General features: G+C 32.9%; 3 protein-coding genes across 4 annotated transcripts; all 3 read left to right on the forward strand.

The window, feature by feature from the left end:
- The first annotated feature begins 2,113 nt into the window (after window positions 1–2,113).
- LOC125816463 (dual specificity phosphatase Cdc25) lies at window positions 2,114–5,786 on the forward strand. The gene is made up of 3 exons (XM_049496074.1): window positions 2,114–2,288; window positions 2,397–2,535; window positions 5,373–5,786. Exons 1-3 carry the CDS (start codon window positions 2,155–2,157, stop codon window positions 5,547–5,549), a joined length of 450 nt encoding a protein of 149 aa, XP_049352031.1. The 5' UTR covers window positions 2,114–2,154; the 3' UTR covers window positions 5,550–5,786.
- A 2,038-nt stretch (window positions 5,787–7,824) lies between these two features.
- On the forward strand, window positions 7,825–14,443 carry LOC125816090 (uncharacterized). 2 transcript variants are annotated; one of them, XM_049495684.1, is made up of 9 exons: window positions 7,825–8,260; window positions 8,872–9,141; window positions 9,376–9,502; window positions 11,149–11,210; window positions 11,325–11,552; window positions 12,261–12,382; window positions 13,571–13,709; window positions 14,031–14,216; window positions 14,327–14,443. In XM_049495684.1, exons 1-8 carry the CDS (start codon window positions 7,868–7,870, stop codon window positions 14,190–14,192), a joined length of 1,503 nt encoding a protein of 500 aa, XP_049351641.1. In that variant the 5' UTR covers window positions 7,825–7,867; the 3' UTR covers window positions 14,193–14,216; window positions 14,327–14,443. The 2 variants fall into 2 exon arrangements, with proteins under 2 accessions (XP_049351641.1, XP_049351642.1); XM_049495685.1 differs by lacking the exon at window positions 14,327–14,443 and having other exon boundaries at window positions 7,865–8,260; window positions 14,031–14,217.
- A 5,315-nt stretch (window positions 14,444–19,758) lies between these two features.
- LOC125816416 (uncharacterized) lies at window positions 19,759–20,559 on the forward strand. The gene has a single exon (XM_049496022.1). It carries the CDS (start codon window positions 19,763–19,765, stop codon window positions 20,264–20,266), a length of 504 nt encoding a protein of 167 aa, XP_049351979.1. The 5' UTR covers window positions 19,759–19,762; the 3' UTR covers window positions 20,267–20,559.
- Window positions 20,560–23,215: the final 2,656 nt, after the last annotated feature.

Genomic DNA, 23,215 nt, shown 5'->3' on the forward strand with positions numbered 1-23,215 from the left:
AGAAGATAAAGCATGAAGATGCTAGTTTTGATTGAGCAATGGAATAAAAAATAAAAAATAAAAAAATTTGAGCTGTGGAACAAAATAAAATAAAATTACGCGTTTGAAAAGTTTCCATATTTGTTACTTTCCTAATTAATTTTAGGAAACTTTGGTAATCCTTTTCCAATACAAAAAATGGATAACTATATGTATATATATTATACTTTACCTTACTACTTTTTTTCATCTACATTACTATAAGCTAGAGTTATTTGTTCATTGTTAATATTCTTCGATCTTTAGAGGTAATTAACAACGTAGTTATGGCGATTCGTGATGTTGAGACGTTGGAGAAGGACAACAAGATTCTTAGAGCCGCAATGTTAAAGAAGCGATATGCTAATGTGATAATGAAATCTCAAAAACAAGTTCTTGGAAAAGCGTTTGATGAAAAAAAGATGAAGAAAAAGACTGCATTGTGGGAGAAGCAGTTGCAAGAAGAAAAAGTAAAGTCGCGGGAAAAAGATAGAGAAGCGGCGAGAATCACTATTGCAAGCGTCAAAAGGACAGTTAATTTTGGTGATGGTCTTCAAGCGGAAAGAGATTTGATGTCTATTATCGATGGCTCCAAATGGATTGTAAATTGAAGATATTCCCCGTACTGAATATATGATCAGATTGTTATTTGTAAAACAATCTACGTAGTATATTCAATAGTTTTGTTTTTCTCATGTACTTGTTTGTTGATGATAATGAAAATTGAATATATATTTGACCCAGAAATTGACTCTACTTTGTTTCAATTTAACTTTTGTGGTCTAATTGATTAGTAGTTTAGTACTACGTTACTATTTGATTTGCGACAAGTGACATATACAAATTAAGCAGGATGTATTTTATTTTTATTAGTTCTTAAACGATGTAATTCAACTAATAATTTAATATAATAGTATAAATTATTTTTATACAAGTGAAAAATATAGTTACGAGAATTTAAACGACAGTTAAAAACTTAAAATGTCATATGAATGCAACGATTGGGGATTTCACATTGAACAAAACTTTTGAATGTCTTCATATTGGGGAGGAGTTGAAAATTGAATATTGTGTGTATTATTAATGTGATTTATGTACTCTTTTGAATTTGAGTTGTAATTAAAGAACGTCAATAATAGACATGAACAAATTCACTATCCATTTTACGTTAAGTTGTGATAAGTATGTATAATTACTTCATTCCTCTAATTCTCTCTCTTCCTCAAACTTTTGGCGCTCGAATCAAATTTGATATGATTCAGAAAAATCAGTTTGACATTATCATAAATTCTCCTACTTAAAGAAAAATTACATAAGAGGGCAAACATATGATATGTTTTTAATATACATAACTATAGTTTAAAAGAATTACAATTCGTAGCTATAGTTAGGACTTTTTGCCAATTTTCTCTCTTCTCTCTCATTTGCCTCTCTCTCTTTGCACTCTCACTCGCCTCTCCCATCTCTCTTTGACCTTTCTCTCTTGACTCAAGGCTAAAGATGAATACAACTACAATTTGTTACGAATTACAACAATAATACAATTGTATTTGGTGATACAATAGTATTCGTCGATACAAATTATATCTAAATACAATTTGTAGTCGTCAATATCCTTGATAAAATTGATTTTCATCAATGAATTAAAGGCAATAATTTTGATACAATTGTATTCAGTGTTACAAATCAATTGTATTCATGGTACAATTATCAATCAGATATACAAACCATTTGCATCTGTCCAACCTCACTTCCCTTTCTTCCAAATTTCATTTGCGTCTCTCCTCCCTCTCTCAATCTCACTCGTCTCTTTCCTCTTTCTAGTAGCTAGTTTTTTTTATACAAATCAATTATATTTGTGATACAATTATTAATCAGATATACAAATCAATTATGTTTCTTTCCCCTCATTTCCAAATCTGGCCCGCCTTCCTCCTTTTTAATACAAAACTAGGAATTGTAATAAAACCAGCTATAACTAAAAAGCCTAATTATATTTCAAAAGTCTTAGTTGTTTTTGAAATTTTCTCATACTTAATAAACTAATGTTGGTGGGTATTATGATAATATTCATTGGTTATATATTAAAGGAAAATTATCTTCAATTTTGTACTATTATCTCCCTTGGCTTTGTCCATGTTTTCTTGTTTTTGGAGAAACCTGACAAGCCAAAGACAGGAGGAACCCATGGCTAGGAGTATCTCATACATCACAGGCTCTCAGCTTCTCTCTCTCAAACGCCGTCCAAATATCGCCATCGTTGACGTCAGGTCATTACAAAGCTCAATTCCCTCTCACATAATTTTCTAGATCTCTCTGTTGTGTATTTCTGCGAAACCCCATATCGATTTCTTGTTTTTTTGGCCTCAAATTTGCAGGGATGATGAGAGGAGCTACGATGGGCACATAGCTGGGTCGCTTCACTTTGCAAGTGATACTTTTCTTGATAAAATACCCAGTCTTATTCAAGCTGCTAATGGCAAAGATACCCTTGTTTTCCACTGTGCTCTTAGCCAGGTTTGAATCTTGTTTAGTACTTTTTACTCACTTTCTGGTGTTTATCTATCTGTTTTCTATTTCCTTAATTGGGTATTTCTGTTTTTGGTTAAAGATTCTATCTTTGATCATTCACAGATTCCTTTTTGGGGTTTTTTGTTTATCTGTTGTTGATGCATTTCTTTATTAAGCTGCTAATGGCATTGTGAACTTATCTTGTTTCCTTGTGATCTGTTTATGTGGATTTGACCATCCTTTCCTCTTGAGCTATATTTTGAGATTGGGTTAGGCCTAACTGTGATATATGTACATGATATCGGAACCAAGTCCATCCTTGCTTGAGCCTGTATTAAGGGGTTGTTAAACAGTTAAAGTGGGTTAGAGCACCACATTGGTTGGATGATCTACTTATATGGACTTTGGCAATCATCCCCTTGAGCTAGCTTTTAGGGTTGAGTTAGGCTCAAGTGCCAGATCATTACATTATCCATATTGTGTTTGGTAAAGATTGTATCTGGTTGGATTCTCAGTTATATCTTCATCACTCTACAAGTTTCTGCGCATCTCCTTATTGGTTTTCAATTGATTGGTATATGTAGGGATTACTGGCTTGAATTTTGAATTGGTCAAAACTATGGAAAGGACAGTGTTATAGGATTTTCAACTGCTACTAGTCGGAGAAATAACTTTTTAGAGTTATTGCAGTTGGTGGAACTAGAGATATCGAGATCAGTAAAGATACACAATGAAGCAGGGAAAGACTAATTAGAGAGTCTCATCTTATTTTTCTCCCTTATTATGAATATTCTTCGTTGCTATAGTGTCCTTCCTAGTATCAAGATTATGCCCCTTTCATGCGGTCATACCCTACAAGCTTCTCTGAAATATTAGGTAGTGTAGTCCTAAAATTAATTATAGCGCATGGAGGAGATCCGAGGTTCAGTTTAACATGTAATATGCCAGAAATTTCTGGACCCCTTCAGTAAATTCTTGGAGTGTTGTGAAGTGAATAGTAGACTAAAAGTACTCATGCCACTGATATCTTTGTCTCTTTGCTGAAAGCACATTATGCCTTAGTATAAACCTTCAAAGCTTGGTTTTGTTCTGGAATTGCTCCAGAGTAACAATCCTTGAGTCCTCACAAGTCACAAGTCACAAATACCCAACTTTTTCCCCCTAAACGCCAAATGGTGGTGTTAGGGCTGTCGGCTTTGCTGGGATTCAAAAATTTGGTTCCTGAAGTTATTATTCCAATCTACCTTCTCAAAAAAGTTATTTGTTCCAATCTTTGACTGTTCAGATTGTACTGTGCAGCGTGCACTAGTGATGAACTTACATGTTTGGCATAGGCTTACAATTTCCGTCCATGAGTTTTACCTACCACCAAAAGCTTTTACTCTTTGGTTAATAACAAATTAAGGATATATTGTTGTCCAACTTCGGATGTTCACTAGACAATCATTATATTATACATAGTTCCGCATGTTTGGAATCTTCAGGAACAAATTGCAGCATTTTTCTCTTTGTAAAAGCTTGAGAGATACTTCTGCTGCACAATGTTTTAATTTCATTTGGTGGGACAACTTCTGATAAGATATATAGCTCTGTCCTTTACCATTTAACCATTAACTAAAACATGTTGGCGAGCTTTTTTTTCTTCCAATAGCATTCTGTATTCCTCAATCCGATCTTGAGGATTATTCGAAATTCAGAAGGATTGTGTGGGGGACATTGTTGGGTCATATGTAAAGCTATGATAAAAAAGTTGATTAAACTTTGTTTAGTGGTCTCTTTGGAATGTATATCCATTTCAATAAAGGAGAAGATGAAGCATCTCGTAACTCTTTGTGCTAGCATTGGTGGATATGTCATTTGTATTATAATTTTGCTATATATGTCAATCTCGTGGATGAAGCAACAACTAAAAGTTCAATGAATAAAGTATGTAGAAAGATTAGGGTAGACGTTAGACTAGAGAGATAGAGAAAGGCAAAGCAATATCCTAGGCTGTGATTATCAGAAGCATGAAGTTGCAATTTGCAGTGCTGCTAGTCTGGAGTAAACCTGGAAATGAGACAACTGATAGCTGATGGCGTCAACTTGTAATTACAACAAATAAATCTAGAAATAGGAGGTAAAGTTTTAAAATAAGGCTTGCTTTCTCAAAACTGTGAAAAATAGCAATAGTTTAAACCCTTAAGGGTCATGTTATGTTAATTCTTGCTTTTGGTTTTTGAAATTGCACTTGTGACCCTATTCTAAGCCTAGTGCACAGGAAGTGTTAAGTGAGAGAGAGAGAGTACTCGTATGCTACATTAAAGGTATAATACTGTACATTGCCAGTTTAATAATACATTACAAATTTACCTCTCATGTGTGGTTTGCGAGCTATTGCATAGGAGCGGGAGTTTTACCCTGTGCGCACTGTAATACATTACAGTCATGGATTTTTTCAAAGATCGAACGAGCAAAAATGTTTAATATTGTCTAGAGTTATGGAATGGTTATGTTATAACTTATTTAACTCAAATTCTAACTTTTGTAGTAGTTATGAATATTTTTCATACTTGATTTTCTCTCATAGTGCAAGTAGTAGCACTTCCTTTTGGCTTTAATTTATATTAAGCTAATAAATACAAATAGTTACTTTTCTCCCTAATAACTTTTTCTCTACAAAAGTTCTTTCATAATGCAAGAGTGGTATGTTAATGGAAACTGAATATTACATCATCTTCAAAAAGAACTATTCATTTAACGTGTTGAATTGTGTCGTACAAGAGGAGAATACTACCTCCTATCCACGTCTCTTGTTTTCACATATGAATGAACTTATTGAGTTGTGAATGACTATTTTCTAGGTTCGAGGACCAAAATGTGCAAGGAGGCTTGCAGAATATCTAGCTGAATCGAAAGATGATGTGGGAATAAAAAACATTATGGTATTGGAGCGTGGTTTTAATGGATGGGAGTCCTCTGGTAGACCAGTTTGTCGTTGCACTGAGGTCTTCTGCAAGGGTCACACTGAACCAGCATAGCTATAAAAAAAAAAGGTAGATAAACCATGTCAAAGAAGAGGGGATATATTGTACCCTAATATATAGTTCGACTGATTGTAATATTGTCCTATAAAAGGATCCTATGGAGTTGTGATCTGAGAGAGGCATAAGTGGCTGTTTGGCTGCTCATCATTTTGAAAAGAAACCAAACCATGTTATTTTCATTTTTATGTCATCTTAAATTACTATGTTGACATAATTTGAATTTCCTTACTCATATTTCTTGCTCCTCGGGAACAACCTCTTTACCTCCATGAGGTAGTGGTAAGGTCTGCGTACATACTACCCTCCCCAAACCTCACCTGTGGAATTTCACTGGGCATGTTGTTGTTGTTGTATATTACTTGGTCCGCTGCCGTATGCAATCTTTGTTATATTCTGCCTAATTGTGTGATTTGTACGTGTTTGGTCATGAATTTTTTTTCGGAGTGGTTTGGCCATAAATTTTTTTATTTATATTGAACTGGAGGGAGTATCTTGTGTTCAATAGGTAAGTCGAAAATATTATTCCAAAAGTATTTATATAAAATATAAGACAAATAGCAGCGATTAGGATAGTGTGTGTGGTAATGGGATAGTGATAGTGCAAAAGGGTGTATCCCGGGGGGTTAAATACTATTTATGAAACTTATTTTTACTTTATTACTTATATTTAATAAGAGCCTATAAGTATACAATTCTTAGACGACGTGTGTGCTTGAGTTATGTGCAGTGGCGGATCCAGGATTTAGACTCCGTGGGTGCCAAATAGACTTATCGATTAAATTAATTTTATATTTGATTAAATTATTCGTCTTTTCGATATAAATTAATTTTAGTTCTCTAATCTATCTTAAAAGAACGTGTGCAACAATTTCCTTTTTCTTAAAAAAACGTCTTTCTCAAAAAAATAGGTACAAATGGGATTCGAACCCGCAACATCAGCCTTCTAAAGTTGCCCTCCTACCGTGGCACCACAAGCCAATTTTGTTCTGTGGGTGGCACGCTTTATATAAATATAAATATTATATATATATACCTATGTATATATAGAGTTTTCGTCGAAGTTCGGGCGTGGCGTGGCACCCCCAAACCCCTTAATAGATCCGCCTCTGGTTATGTGCCTGTAGCTTAGAGTGATTTGCTCAAAATATGTGGGGCTTATTTCTGAAAAATTTAGTATTCAGTTTAAATATTTGTCTTTCTTTCCCTTTTAATTGATTATATATTTGAACAATAGTGAACAACTGAAAATATTAGATTATATATTTAAAAGTTATGTCAAAAGTACTATAAAATTATAATAATTAACAACTTAAAATATTTTTTAAAAATATTAAAATTTTGAATGACTCTCAAAATTTTATTAGTGCCACATAAATTGAGACAAAAGGAGTCACATATATTATTTGAATACTACGTTAAAAAAAAAATCATTCACAATAATTAACGATTTAAAAACCATATAAAAAATTTAGTTGGCTCTCCAAATTCTATCAGTCCCACACAAATTGGGACAATGAGACTGATAAATTATAAATCAATAATTAACAATTTCAAATATTTCAAAAAATATATAAAAATTTGTTCAACTTTCAGAATTTCATTTGTACAACATAAATTGAGATATAAAATGACACATATTGAAACCGTGTGAACACAAGCTCCTATATTTACTTCACCGTGGGAAGTGAGATTCTTTAATTATGAGTAAACTTCTAATTTCTAAGCTGAATGGCATTTTGGATAATATTTCTAAATTGGGATTTCATATTCATTTACGATAAATATAGTCATGTTTTATTTACATACAAAATAGCCAAAAATCATAAAAAAGTATACATTGATTATATAATATAGCTTTGCCAAAATAATAGAAAATATACACTAACTATATAATATAGCTTATCAAAAGTCATATAAAAACATACGCTGATTATACAATAAAGCTTACATATATAGAACTATACACTAACTATATATTGTGATACACTAAAAAAACTGAATACAACTTAACTATATGTACAAACTATATATAAGTATATACAATTGTTCAATCTCGATCAACTCAAAATTACTTTTAAAAGGTTACAAAAGTTTAAGTATAAAATTTTCTAAATATTTCAATTCTTTTAATATATATAATTCACTTGAAATAATTTATGTTTTTGGTAAGTAAAATAACAATAGCGTTATCCTTAAGTGTCATTAAGATATTGGTTTTTAGTCGTATATAAATAATAATAATAACAATAGCGTTATCCTTAAAGTTGTCTTCTTCAATATCTCAGCCCTTCGTTTTTCCCTCCAATCCCTCCATGAACAGCGCTTGCAATAACCCCCTTCTATCTTCTTCCTTCCTTCACCAACCTCTCAAATCTTCAAGATTCCCAAATGTATCCATTTTCTTCCCCATTATTTCAAACCCCATTACCCCAAATCGCTGTAACCCGATAAAATCAAGCATTAAGGGATGTATGGAGTCCAGGAATCCCACACAGAGAAGAAGCACAAGTCCAAGAAAATTCAAACCCAGATATGGAACTTCAAGAAGATCAACTATCAAGAAAAGTCTCAGTCAAGAACAAGTTAATTTTACTAAACCCATTCCTGATGACCCTGTAGTTGGGATTATTGGAGGTGGAATGTCTGGTCTTACCTGTGCTCTTTACTTGGAGAAAAGAGGCATTCGTTCAACCGTTTTCGACACGGTTGGTTATTCCTTTCCCCTTTTTTGCGTTCTTGAATCTATTTCACATTGCATTGTTTTAGTCCGTTTGTGATAATGTTTACTTCCCCTGGAAAGAAACTGTCCAAGAAAGAGTGTGTCTTTCTATATTTAGTAAGTTTTTCAATTACAACATATTATCTTCAAGTTTAAGACCACAAGATTTAAAGGACTACACAATTCTGTAATTAAAGATGACAAGATTCAAAAGTGTCCATTTATTTCTTAAACTTTGTGCCCTGTCAAACCAAGACACCTGAACGAGGGAGTATAGTACTCCTCCATCTCAGTTTACATTTTGTTTTGACATGACCATGAATGTAGTAGTTCAAGTATTTAATCGTGTTTAAATGATTTGAAACCAAAACTAGTATAAAGTTGGCTTCTCTCAAACAATTACTATCAATGCCATTTGTTTCTTCTCTAAATATGTATGGCAAAGTTTTACATTTTACGCTGTCAAACATTCATTAAAAGAATTACTATCTGTGCCGTCTGGTTGTTATAATTGCTTGTCAGTTATCGGTAGTTATATGATGATGCACAGTAGAAGAATGTTATGGTGTATCTTCTTATCATGTTCGATTGCTTTAGGGAATACATGGGTTGGGAGGAAGAATGGGAACAAGAATGATTGATCATCAGCCTTTGATATTTGACCATGCAGCTCAGTTCTTCACAGTGACAAACCCCAAGTTTGCTGAGCTAGTTGATGACTGGTTGAAGAGAGGTTTGGTTCGTGAATGGAAGGGTACAATTGGTGAGCTTGAAGTTGGTGGGCATTTTGTTCCATTTCCTTCTTCACCTCCTAAATATATAGGGGTCAATGGAATGCGCCCACTTGCGGATTCATTACTATCTCAGGTGCATAACCTTTTGTGTAATACTTAACACCATTCTTCTCATAATGCCTCCATTCAACTAAACAACTCCCTTCAAATTTGTTTGTTGAGAATGTATGCTTAGTGGAATTCTTTAATGTTTGTGTTTGTAAGTTTATGAAATTTCACTTTTTCACTGTCCTTTTAAGTTTTGGTTGCGTCATTTTTTGGGGTTCTATTTCCCCTCAATTTTATAAAAGTTTGATATGTTGGGCAGACTTCTTTGGTCGATGTGGTACGGCCTTGTTGGGTAAGCGCACTTGAACCATTTAATGGGACGTGGCACTTGAGTGAGAAGCAGAAGCCTTGTGGGCAGTTTGATGCAATTGTCATTGCACATAATGGTAATTATTTACAATTTATATTGTAGTTTTGTCTTTAGATAGTCTTTTCCTTTGCAAAAATTAGCAAAATTTTAATGTGCTGAAGCAAACCTTCATCGAGTTTATCTCTTTAATCTGTCAAAGAGGACAAAAGCCAGTGGTGGTGAAAGAGAAGATGCTCATATTTTTTGGCTATATTTCACTTCAAAGAGCCTTTTCGCCTCATAGCTATGGGTGGGAGTTATTGAAGTAAACTAATAATTGTTATCTTTTATTTTATCATCTTTTCCTTATAGCTATGTTTGTTTTTGGCTATTCAACTTATATGCAGTAGAAAAACCTTTATTTTCCATAGTGTATCTCCGTGTGCCTTCTTTTCTTCTTTTAATCAAGTAATTTTATCTCCATGTTTCATTGAAGAATAAATTATTTGAGTTTTTTAGCCCCCAAGGTTTTGGTCTAGTGATAAGAGTGACCGTGATGTGTAGATTAGGCGCACATCGTGGGTTTTTGAACCGTGCTGCAGACAAAAACGAATTGTGGTGTAAAGTGCATGTCTACCGAGTTTCAAATCATGCTCCTCTAACCTCAGAAATTTCTCGGTTGTCAATTGTTTTCAAGGTTTTAATTGTCCTTGATCTATGGGAACTAAAAGCATTCTTTGATCGTTCTCATTATCACCAACAAACAGTAGGGTTATGGATAAATAAAAATGTCTGTAATGAGTTATATGGTGATTAATAAAACCACCTTACCTTATTATAAAAACGTAAATGCAACTGGTAATGTCAAGATCTTGCAACATTTTGGCCATGCGATTTTAGGAGTAAATGCAACTGGTAATGTCAAGAGGAAAACTTTATCAAGTTAGAGAATAAGTGCACTGATAAAGAATACATATGTGAATAACGCTTTATGCTTGTTTGAAGAAGAGAAGTTGGTCTTCACAAAAAATTTGAAAATGCGTATTTAGTATGAAATAATTATTAGGCTTTCGAAGACTAAGGTTTTAAATGTTAAATAGTTGCACTGACCCAATCAGTATTTAATTAAATAGAATAAGCAAAAGCCTAAGAAAGAACAAAGCTGTACGAAACTCCTAGAATGGACTTGAGATAAGAAAAATATTGACATGGAAAAGACGATGATCATGGACCATTAAGAAGTTACTAGACAGACCAAAATGATTAATCAATTAAATGATGATTAATCTAGCACTCAAAAGTAGACCCGAAGGCAAAATTAAAAAAACCACCTATCCACTTCTGATTTTTTCTTTTTACAATTCTATGGTATATGAACAAATAGATGATGAGTTTTGATGTTTGATTCTGCCTTGGTGGCAGGCCAATTCTTAGTCCAATGGAACAAAAGCCATGGAGACACATATCTAGTATAGTATTTATGAAACTGTATGCCGCATGACCTCTGTCAATCCATCCTGCTATTGGTCTAGTCCTGCATCTTTTTTTATTTTTTTGGACAGTAACTTTAATCCTGCATCTTTTGATGATTTCTTAGTGTTTATGTGTAAGTTTATTGTTGCTTGCTTATGTTGACAGGACTTTATGCATTCAGTGTACTAGAGAAAGCACAGATACTTACACCTTCTTCATAATTGTGATTTCTCCTTGGGTACACTCATATTTTGTTTTACATGTCGCCAGGAAAATGTGCAAATAGATTGCTTGCGGCATCAGGCTTACCCCTCATTGCAAAACAAATGAAGGTATTGGCAAATATTAGCTGGTCTTCTCTCATCGATGCATGTGTATCTTGATTTTTTTTTCTTTCCGGTTTTATTGTTTCAATTCATGATTTTTTTTTTCATATCCTTTCACAGAGACTTGAACTCAGTTCTATATGGGCTCTTCTTGCTGCATTTGAGGATCCCCTGCCAACTGCACTAAATGCAGCGTCCCTTCCCTTTGAAGGAGCTTTTGTAAAAGGGGTTGAATCTGTCTCATGGATGGCAAACAACACTAAGAAACTCTTAGCTTCAGATAGTGGTCCACAATGTTGGACATTTTTCAGCACTGCAACCTTTGGAAAGCAGAACAAAGTCCCCCAGGTCTCTTTCTGTGACAATGCTTTGAGCTCAAACTATTTATTTTTTGATTAAGTAAATGTATTTCATTCATAAACATGGCTGAACTGTCCGTATACAAGGGGTATACCAAAATATGATTCTCTACAAACTCCGCCCAAGCATCTATACAACAAGGAGCTTTCTGCTTACACCAAAACAAACTAAGGGAACGGAGACTACTCCACAACTGGGAGAAACTCGACTCTTCTCCTTTCTAATTTTTTTGATTAAGTTTAACATTTTGTAGACAAAAATACACCAATAGTGTATTTTATTTAGTAATTACATCAGGAGTATACAGTAAGCAAAACAAAGAGATCTATCACCTATGCCCCTCCTAAACTGTCTAAAAAGTGAGTGATAGGCAGGCAGGGCAATCATTCATGTTTTATTATATTTGGCCCTTGGCAGCTGTATTAGCTTAATATTATATTTGAAGTGTTTCCAATATTTAAATTTGTTAAATAGGAGGTTCTGAGCCAAGTTTTAGGCGATGGCTAAATTTTTGTGATTTGTCGTAAGTTGCTATATCAGCAGCCACATAACATACATGGACAGTGTGATTGTTGTGAGAACTTTTCAGGTGAAGAATGTATGTATATTATTTGTGGGGTGTGTGTGTGTTTGTGCACATATACATATACTGACGGCATTCGGCATACTCGTGAATGATCAAATTTTCTTTAACAGGAAAGTATTCCAAATGCTACGGCAGAGAAAGTGAAGGAAGCTATGCTTGAGGGTGTTGAGAAGGCTCTAGGACTATCAAAAAGCTCACTCAAAAAGCCATTTTATACAAAATTACAACTATGGTATGAAGTTGAACAATCTAGTCAATGTATGCTAATTGTCGCAAATGCTTAATACATAATGAGAAACTGAACGGAGAACTATCACATAGAGTATTTGTTACTATGGCATAGAGATGCTGCACGACTACCTGTACAAATTAAGCCTTATTCAGGACACATTTTTCACTTCTCAGCTTCTTCTATCTGGATCAATTGAAATGAATTTTCTTCATGACATGGACCGACACTTTAATTATATTACCTTCTCTGAGATGGCAAAAGACTACCTCTTCTCCTACACGTTTTTTCTATAATTTTGGGTGACGGAGAGTTCTCTTCATTGTTATTGATCATAGATTTTCTAATATAATTTATCGAGGCAGTTGATCCTTCAAGCTCACATCTTTCCAATTTCAATCTAAGGCAGTAAACAGTTGAACAATTTTGTTAGTTGGGAGTGGAGTGTTATTAGTAGGTTCTTCTCTTCTAAAGCTGCTAATTTTATAGCAATGGTCGTGTTTCTTGTTACTGCACTGTAGTTCCTGAAGCATGTCGAATATCTTGGAGTTGAAGCTGTTCTCACAAAGAAAAACTGGTTCTGGGTAACACTGAGGGTGTTTTATCAAGTAGATGCTCCTATGTTAGGGTTAGTATTGGATTTGAACAGTTGAATTTGGAGTCTCGGTTACAGTTATTGTCCAAGAACATGACTTGGTGCTATGCTGAGAAAGCTATGTATTCTAAGAAATGTGTGTTGCTTTTTTTGGGGGTGGGTGGGTGGAGGTGGGGACTAACTAACAATTTATTAATCACCAAAGGATAAGCAGGACAAAACCATAGCAAACTATCACAGTTCGCTATCTACTTAAGACTCAGTTGCAAGCAGCAAAATAAAACTAAAGCAAATTAAAACAGGAGCTGTTGAATCTTGGCTATAGGAGCTCTAACATTACATGTATAAGCAACTTCTTTAGCTACTGCCTACTCTTGCCTTCAAATGTCCTCATGTTTCTTTCCCCGCGTACTGCATGGTTCTGCAGTATGGTGTGTTGCTTTGTTGTAAAACTTGAATGAACCAGTCCTGTTAATGCCACTTCCCTGTTTTCCTTTTTAGGAGTTTTCTGCTTATCTTTTTACTAAATCTATTGAAGAAGAAATTCTTCCCTGCTATCTATCTGTAATCATATGGTTTATTTTACTAATTTGCAGGGGTGCAGCTCTTCCAACCAACACTCCTGGAATTCCATGCTTCTTTGATCCTCGTGGAAGGGCTGGTATATGTGGTGATTGGCTACTTGGATCAAGTTTAGAGGCTGCAGCTTTAAGTGGCATAGCTCTTGCTGATCAAGTAATCCCCCTGAATTTCATTTTTCTGTCTCGTTATTATTGGCTCACTGCTAATTATGATAAAATGTATAAACTTAAACCAGAGTAATATTTGTTCATGTTTGTGTCCATAAAGAAATGGATCTAGGCCCTAATTCAACCTCTAAAGCTAAGCTCAAGAGGTGAGGATTGTCCAAGCCACATTAAAGAGACCACCCAACCCTTAAAGGGCCGATGTGGGACTCTTCACAGTGTCTTTAACGTGTACTCATTTTTTTGAATTTACTCTGACGTTTAAAGCTGAAATGTTATTCCCAAGCTTATAATAGGACCTTCCCTACAGATTGCAGATTACTTCGAACAAGGTGGTCCTTGCTCAGATGAGTTTGCTGTTGGTTTGCATGATGAATATAAGCCACTTGAAGGACATGATATAGGGCAGTTTCCAGGACTGGAATCTATTGATCAAATTACAAATGTCCCAGCTTTGACACTCGCTACATGAACTGATCCTGTGACGAAGTCTTCTGTAAGTTCTTAAGCATTTATAATCTGTAATTCATGTCAGTTCCTTTTCTTAATGAAGATGCATTCTTCTTTTCTACATACATTTGATGCTCTTTCCTGTTTTCTGCGAAGGATGATTTGTTGGATAAAGCAAGTGAACAAATTAAGGCACACTATCGGAACAAGCAGTTTGCAATGCTGGTTATAGACATATACTTGAGCTGGAATCATTTTGCTAGCAGCTCATGCGAAGGTATCAGATCTTCTGCATACCGGTATCCTTCAGAATGATAACTTTAGAATTTTTCAAGTTGATGATAATCTTATTCTGCTTTCAGGTTCAGGCAAAATACCTGATAATCGAAACTCGAGTTGGATTTCTCGAACCTTCATCTTTCGGTTGAAGAGAAAAGTACTCAAAAGTCAGAAATCGAGCCCCGATTTCATTAGAATCTCAGTTGGTGAGCAAGTTCTATAAAATCTTGAATGACGAATTCTACCATTTCAGAAAGAATTTTGTAGTTTGAATATGCAACTGTAGATGTATAAGAACTTCAAAAATGGTTTGGTAGGACCCTCAAAAAGATGATGATCGACTAACCTTGCATCTTTCGTTGCTTAAATAGAATCATTTATTTTGGATACTATAACACTCTATTTGGATCATTGTTACCCATTGTATTGTATCGTTATCATACCTACAATGTTTGTTTTGATTGCTACTTAAAATGGATTGTATTGTATTGTTAAATTTCGTTATTACATAACAATGAAAACCCCCATTCTATGGAACAACTGATTTGGTGTGTTCGCATTGTTACTTAATTTCTTTTTCCAATTATATCCTAACATAATATTTCATAATATTATTTTACCCTTTACCCTATATTATTTAATTCTAGTCAAACCTCCTACCCTAGAATAATAAAGGATATTTTAGTAAATTTATAAATTACAATACAATACGATACAGTCAAATCAAACAATAATTTTTTTATTAAACAACAACAACAAACAATACAGTTTAGTCAAACATTGTATCTATTATACAATACAATACAATACAGTACATTATGAAACAATGGGTAACAACGATCCAAACAGAGTGTAAGGGGTCGTTGGTTTGAAGACAAGTTACGTTGGATTATGATGGAATAAGTTATGATAGGATTAGTTATGTTGATATTATTTTTATTGGTTGTTTGGTTTGTCAAATATGCCGTACATAATTTCTAAGAATGAGTTGGTTGTTTACAAAAATACCTTCTAAGAATAAGTTATTTGCTTATAAAAAAGGACTAAGTAGGGATAACTTATCCTAGTCATAATTATTAGTCATGGGATAAGTCATCCCATACTTTGACCAAACAAAGAATTGAGGGGTACTAAAAATTTATCCCAAGATTAGTTTTCTTCATCCATCACACCAAATGACCCTAAGTATTAGAGTCAAGTATTTATACGAATCATTTTTTCTATCAGACAAGTATTAAAGTCGAGTATTTATACGAAAAAAGTCCGATCAACATTAGTCACGAATCGTAACACCTAAGTCAACTATGAACGAGATTGAAATTAGTTGAGTTCTTTCAAAAAAGAATGTGACACAAAAAATTATTGATTGATCTAGCAATAGCAATAAGAGATCTTCTTTCACTCGATAATTGAACATCAAAAGTCCAAAAAATTATTAAATTAAAATAAAATAAATTAAAATAATAATGACATATTTGATATACGTTTTATTTAATCTTCATTTAGTTAAATTATTTATTTTATTCTCGACCAACCTTATAATGTTTTGTTGTTTGAATGGAATTTTTTCTTTAGAGTCAAGTATTTATAAGTAAAAGGCAAGATTGAGAAAAATAATAACATATCAAAATTTAGAATTATAATTATTCGAACAATATCAAATGTTTTTATTAATGTCAGATAAATTGAAAAAGATAAATGTATTCATACAGTAACATAAACTTGATGTTTATATTAACTTGTGTCACTAATTGATCTCAATAACAAATTTTGTAATCGATTGAATATAGCTAATTTATATTACCTTAAAAGCGTGAACTCCTAACCTGGATTTTAAATTACTATAATATCCCTAACTTATGTTGTGACTTTTTCGATGAGTTGTGATTTTTTTCAAAGGGTTGTGATTTTTCGATGAGTTGTGACTTTTCCAAAGAGTTGTGACTTTTTCATTAAGTTGTGACTTCTCGAAAAAGTCATGCCTTTTCAGATGAGATAGAAAAAACATTTGTTCATACTATTATTTGTTGACTATAAATAGAGGGTCTTCCTCTCATTTTTCAACTACAGTTTTTTTTAATCTTCTACTCTTCTTCTTCTTGCATTTTAAAATTTTTGTGTGATTTATTGTCTTTGATTGAGTACCAAGTTTAGTGGAATATGAGGTACCACTATTCTTATGAATTAAATCGTTATATCCTAAGAGGGTATATTCCATAACCTCAACTACTTGAGGAAAATAATTTTAATGATATAAATTATTATTTTTTCTTAATATATACATTAGTATGCAATGTTCCAATATATGAAGTTAACATGATGTAGTCTAATTTTTTTTTTGTTATCTTGTGATATAAATATATGCTTCTGAATATATTTTTTCATAATTAAGAGAATCGTCGGGATTTGTTTTTTTGATGCTCAAGACTAAATAATGATTTTATTTATCAATGCTACTTATGTGTTTTAGATTGTCAGGAAATTTGCTTCAAAATAGTTATTACTATATAAACATTGCCCTTTTGTTTTACTTATTTACTATTTCTTAATATTTCTGTATTTTAGACAAAGAAAAGATCATTGACTTGTAATAACGTCAATTGAAGTTTGTATTAGTTTAATTTTTATTATTTATTTTATAGCTAATTTTTATGAGATAAATATTTTCATTAATGCAAATATATATTTATATTTGGATAGGTATTTATATTTAAATTAAAGTATTATATATACCACCAATGTATTATCAAGTTAACAAGATCTTCTAACTTCAAAATATATTATTTTAAAATGTTCCGAGTTTTTTTTTTTTTTAAAAAAGATACGAAAAATGTGAAACTATGTGAATATATATGACTCATTTAAAATTTATCATTACAAAAAAAAAATATTCAGTAATATGGAATAAACATTTACATTTTGTCCCTACACTAAATTAAAATCTAATATTTATAAAAAATAGTAACATTAGTTAAAAGTCCTATTTATTTAAGTATAAAATTTATTAGAAATTCAACTATTGCACATTAATTATTTAGTTATAACATTATAAACAGTGGTGGACCCAGGATTTTCGTTCAGGGGATTCGAAAAATAAAAGTATAAACGTGTAAATAAGTCAACAAAAAAAAATTAAAGGAAGTAGTAGTATATAGTTTATAGGTACAAAAAGTTATTTTTGTTACAAGAAATCCGAAACTAACATAAGTGATTACAGTGAAACAAAAAGTTAGCCCTTTAAAATATGTCAAATCAACAATAGAATATTATGGGAGATGATTTTAATATTTGAGTTTTGAGTGTTGGAGAAGAACAAGAAAATGATTTAGGGATTTGGAAAGTGAAAAAGTTATTAGCATTTAGGAATGGGAGTATGGACCCTTGAATTTTTTGGGTTTAACACCACATTTTAGCACTTTTTATTAAAAAAAAACAAAAACATGAAAATCGGAACTGAAACTAAAAAAAAAAAACAAAAAAAAAACTGAAAGTAAAAAACTAAAAAAAAACGCTAACCCAGGGATTCGATCCCTGGACGTCAGTCTTAATATTGAAGGGAGCTACCGCTGGGCTATCTCCTTCACCTTGTCTTTGAGGGGGTTCAAAATATATATATCCACATAAATCCAGAAAATTCACCTTATATATACAATGTAATTATTGCAAATGTTATTCACACTCTCTTGCATTCTAAGTTATAATATTATGAATTTCATAGTTATTAAATTAAATATTTCTATCTTTTATCTTTCCTTATATTACCTTTTGACCAATAATTTTTCACATTATTATACCATCCTTATCTATGTGATAACACAATATTGTTATTTTTCCTTTGAGGAATCATGCTTGGTTGAATAAATTGAATATCGTTTACAAGTATATGAACTATATATTTGTTGGGTGTAAGATGAACAAGTGAACACACGTGCAAAGCACATCTAGTTAGATGACAAGAAAAATACACAACAAATATCGTCTATACGGTACTATTAGTGATATACGACTAATTATATGATTGAAACTCATCAAATTGAAATAAATATATACATTATTGCATTTAACTAATACAATTTTTCATTGATCATCTTCATAGGTTCACGTGAATAAGAGATATATATGACGATCCACATTAAACATTCACAAAAGAATCTGTAATATTATTTTGTGCTAAGCTTATAATTCAAATTTTTGCTTTAATAAGCAATATTATTTACTATAGCATATATTTTCTGAATCTGTAATCACGTGCAACGCATGTATCAAAAAACTAATTAATATATATCCATATATTGCTTAAAGATGATAAATTGATAATTAATGTTGATGCCAAGTAAATTCATATGATTTGGAGAAATAAAATATGTAGTGTTATTAATTAAATAACATATCTCATAAGTTTGGTTAAATTTATTTTTTTCAAGATCAAAATATTTCTATCATAATTATATATATATATTTTAATATGTCTCTTATTAATTAAATAGCATAACTCATAAGTTTGGTTAAATTTATTTTCCTTGATATTTTTAATTATCTTTAATAGAAATTTTATAAGAGATATTTAAAATAACTTTAATAAAAAATATTGTTATTTATCTTTTTTCCTAATTTGACTTTTAAAAAAAAATGGTCAAACATAATCTACTTATCAGAACCACTTTCAGATTAATTAGTCAAACACAAATAATTTTTTTTTCAAAAATACTATTAAAAAAATTATTTTGAAAAAATACTTCTAAAAATAAACAATTTTTAACAGTAATTACATTTTCAAATAAACTAAAGAAATTACAATGATGGCTGTATTTTTTTTTTTAAAGAGAGAAGTATCAAATACACTCCTTAAACTTGGCGTAAATTATTAGTTTCGTCCTCGAATTATTGGCAGTCTTAAAAACACCCCTTTACTTGATTAACTAAACTTAGATACAACCTCGACACACTTTCGATATGCCACATGATATAACAAGTGATCTCAAATTCTTATAGGAGCATGATGTTTTTAATAAAAATCGAGAGAAGTGTTGAAAATACCTTTAAACTTGGCGAGAATTTAGAGATGTATTTTACTAATATTACAAAATCGAGGGCGTGTTTAACTTCAATTAGTTAAGTTCAAGAGTATTTTCGATACTCTTCTTTTTTTTAATTAAAAAAAATGTAAACTCAAATCCCAATATAAATCCCCCCCTCCTGCTTGACACATTATTCACATCCCCCATTTCCCTTCCCCTTCCCCTTCTCTTCTTCTTCTTCTCTTCCAAAAAAAAAAAAATCTCAAATTTCGCCATTTTCAATTCTTCAAAGAAAATGAGGATTCGAAAACCCATACCCAATTCACCTTCTTCATCTTCATCATCGTCGTCATCTTCTTCTTCTTCGTCTTCCTTGTACACCTTCTCTTCCCTAACCGATAACTCCTTTGCTTCATCCATAGATTCATCTTCCTCAACTTCAACTTCTTCCTCTGTCACCACTGCTAGATGTCAAGGCCTTGATCTGCTAGTCAAGGCCATTCATCAGGTTACTGATGGTTCTGTTGTGGGTGTCCCTTACATTCAGAAAAGGGTCATCACGAGGAGGAGGAGAAGAGTTTTGAGCTTTGAAAGGTTTTTTATAGCAGAGTGTTTTGAGAAACAGGATGATGGGGTGAAGTGCAAAGATGGGTCGTTGCCTAAAAGACAGCAAAGGAAGAGATTGAAGACTGTTCCGACTAAGTATCAAGATTCAGCGATGATTCAGTCATCAAAGCCGAAACCCAAAAGCCGGAGACTTCAGAGATCTGCTAAGATTTGTGAGGAATTGGGGTCGTGAAACTGTTTTTCTCTATTTTGATTCTCCTCTTTTTCCGAGATCTTAGATGATCTTGTTCTCTTTGAGGTATCAATTTGATATATAGTATTTTTGCTTTTTTTGGTGGATGGGTAATTTTTCTGTTTTGAATTTGTAATGGAGTATTTTATAGTGAATTTTCTATCAATGAAGAAATGGTGAAAATTGAAAATTTTGGGGGTATCAGATTCTGATCTGACTTGTGAATCTTTGGATTTCATAGTAGCTACTCAATTTTTGTATTCTACTAGATTTTGGATTTATGAAATTGGTTATCCCAAGATGAAATTTTGAAAGATTTTCTTGAGTGTTGGTCTATGGTTTTAAGGAACTTTTTAATTCATTGCTCAAAAAGTTCACAATTGACTTGTGTCTTCTGTGTTGGAGATGTTGATCTTATCAATAGTGAGCAAGTTCAAAACTTTCTGAGAGCTCATGTGTCTATGGTCTAATTCTTGATTTCTACTCTCGATATTCACAACGTGTAGTTGAGATTCTGATTAATTTGGATGGATTTAGGGTGATGCAGCTTGTCACTTTACTTATTTATGGCTTGCTTAGTTTACTGTTTCGCCTCCATTGATCTCGGATGATGAAGCTTGATAATGGCAGATGTTAATCTGATAGGTAAGCTAGTGAGTTTCGTACACTCTTACCATTCCTGTGGTTTTATACTGGGCATGTTGTTACTGTTGTTTTTGTTGTTGTTGTAAGCTAGTGACTTGGCTTAGCATTATGGTTATCTTTCAAATTACTCACGTGTGAGTTGGTAAAGTCCAAGCTGAGGCTAAATTTCCAGTAGACTCTCGTATTTGGATTTTCAAAGCTTTACAATTTGAGTTTCTGGCAATGGAACAACTGCTTTTTGCTTAATATAAAGAGTGTCATTTCTATATTTGCAAATATGTTGAAGGAGCTTAAGATAGAACAGGTTTTTGAGGAGTGAGACTGAGTCATGAGCTGAAGCAGCTGCTCCTGGCAAATTTAATCACCCCTCTATTACTAAGCACGTGTTTTTCATATGACAGTGGTGTTTGGGCCAGTTTGGGCGCAACTCGACTAGTCCACCACCTGCTACCTCCTACAGGTACCAGCTAACTTACTCTATATACCAAGATGTAAGACATTTTTTGGTACTTCTCTATATACCAAGATGTAAGACATTTTTTGGTACTTCTTGTAGTGGTCTCCCATGATTTTTCATCCCGCTTCAGTGACTACTAGGCCACCTCCTCTGGGTGTGGCAATTGTAAGCACTTGTCTTCTTTCTTTCTTCTGTTTCCTTTTGTCAAGCTCTTGTAGAAGTGAAAACAGTATAAAAGTTTTCAGCTAAGAAATGTTTTCGCCTATGGACTGTTATTAAAGCAGCCAGGACAGTGGGAAGCTTCTTGGCACTGGAAGATGAAACATGTTTTAACTCAGAATAAATAGCAGAAGAGAGGTTTAGTCCTATGCACCAGATGTTATCTGTGTAGAGAAAATCAGGAATCAGTTGAGCACCCTTTTTCTCCTCTGCAGATTTGCCAGACTGTTGGGATCCTTTTTAAGTATTAGACGTATTACGTTGGTGATGCCTTGTTATGTAAAGGGGTTAATGGAAAGTTGGCAGTAACAGGTGGTTCCTAAAGAGTTAAAGCAGATATGGAGGACTGTTCCATTGTGCATTTCTGGAAAGTTGGCAGTGGCAGTTTGAACTGCTTACAAAATTTGTAGTGCAAAAGTAGTCTACTGACTACTAGTAAGTCTGAATCAGTATATGGATTTCTTAGACTTGTTAGGAAGGAGTTTATAATAGGCTGCCGGTTCTGAACTTGATATTTTGTGCCCTTTTCTGGACCATCTCGGTACACTGTTCAATAAAGCCTTTTCCTCATCAATAGTAAGCAAGTTCAAACTTCTTGAGCTCATGTCTTTATGGTACAAGTCTTGATTTCTACTCTTGATCTCCCAAACTTGCAGTTGGGATTCCGATTAATTTGGATGGATCTAGTGAATAAGCTTAGCATTATGGCTATCTTTCACATTTTATTGTTGTGTGATTTCGGGAAGTGCAAGCTGAGGCTTAATTCCCAGTAGACTGGTATCTTGATTTCTAAAGCTTTTACATTCCGAGTTTCTGGCAATGAAAGATCTGTTTTTTGCTCAATATAAAGGGTATATAAGCGCTTCTATCTTTTCAAATATGTTGAAGGGGCTTAAGATGGAACATGTTTGAGGACTGAGTCATGAACTGAAGCAGCTTGTGTGGAGCTCAACTAGTCCACACGACCTGCTACCTCCTACAGATACCGGGTAACTAACTCAATATTTAAGACATTTTTCTATACTCGCTGGGAATTATATTGAACCTTCATCTCGTGATTCTTTTATCTCGTTTCATTGATGCAACTTTCAATAGTTGGTTCATATTAAGGTTCAAATTTGTTAAAAGACGAAAATCAATCCATTTGAATGAAGCTCAAATATAAGAGGCTTGTTATTTAGTTAGATTTGTAATCCAATAATTGTAAGACTTGAATGTCAAGGCCCGTAAACTACTAAAAACTAAAGAGGTCTCCAACTGATCACACATGTTAAACTTTCCAATTGGATCCACTATATAGTATATACATATACTAAATGAACCATTTAGGAAATAAAGTCATAATTTCTTCTCATTTTATACAAAACTTATAAATATTTCAATTATCGATTCACCTTTACTATATGCTTAAACATGATCGCACAAGGGTATATTAAAAAACCCAATGCAACCATTTAAAAAGTTTTTAATTTTGTAATAATGGTAGAAGTGGTCTACTAAACTTTAATTAGTTCAAAAAAAATATATTCTCCAAGCCAACATAAAAAATTAATACTATAAATAACAATCATGACAATTGACAAGAATCTCTTTTTCTTGACATAACCAACAAGTCATCATTTCTAATT

Source organism: Solanum verrucosum, unplaced genomic scaffold (genome assembly GCF_900185275.1).
Source record: "Solanum verrucosum unplaced genomic scaffold, falcon-dt-bn FXZP01000261.1, whole genome shotgun sequence".
Classification (NCBI taxonomy): domain Eukaryota; kingdom Viridiplantae; phylum Streptophyta; class Magnoliopsida; order Solanales; family Solanaceae; genus Solanum; species Solanum verrucosum.

Coding starts and splice junctions, on each gene's coding strand:
- LOC125816463 (XM_049496074.1), top strand. CDS start 2,155: ATGTTTTCTTGTTTTTGGAGAAACCTGACAAGCCAAAGACAGGAGGAA. Junction 2,289..2,396: donor ATCGCCATCGTTGACGTCAG/GTCATTACAAAG, acceptor TCAAATTTGCAG/GGATGATGAGAGGAGCTACG. Junction 2,536..5,372: donor TCCACTGTGCTCTTAGCCAG/GTTTGAATCTTG, acceptor ACTATTTTCTAG/GTTCGAGGACCAAAATGTGC.
- LOC125816090 (XM_049495684.1), top strand. CDS start 7,868: ATGAACAGCGCTTGCAATAACCCCCTTCTATCTTCTTCCTTCCTTCAC. Junction 8,261..8,871: donor GTTCAACCGTTTTCGACACG/GTTGGTTATTCC, acceptor CGATTGCTTTAG/GGAATACATGGGTTGGGAGG. Junction 13,710..14,030: donor GCATAGCTCTTGCTGATCAA/GTAATCCCCCTG, acceptor CCTTCCCTACAG/ATTGCAGATTACTTCGAACA.
- LOC125816416 (XM_049496022.1), top strand. CDS start 19,763: ATGAGGATTCGAAAACCCATACCCAATTCACCTTCTTCATCTTCATCA.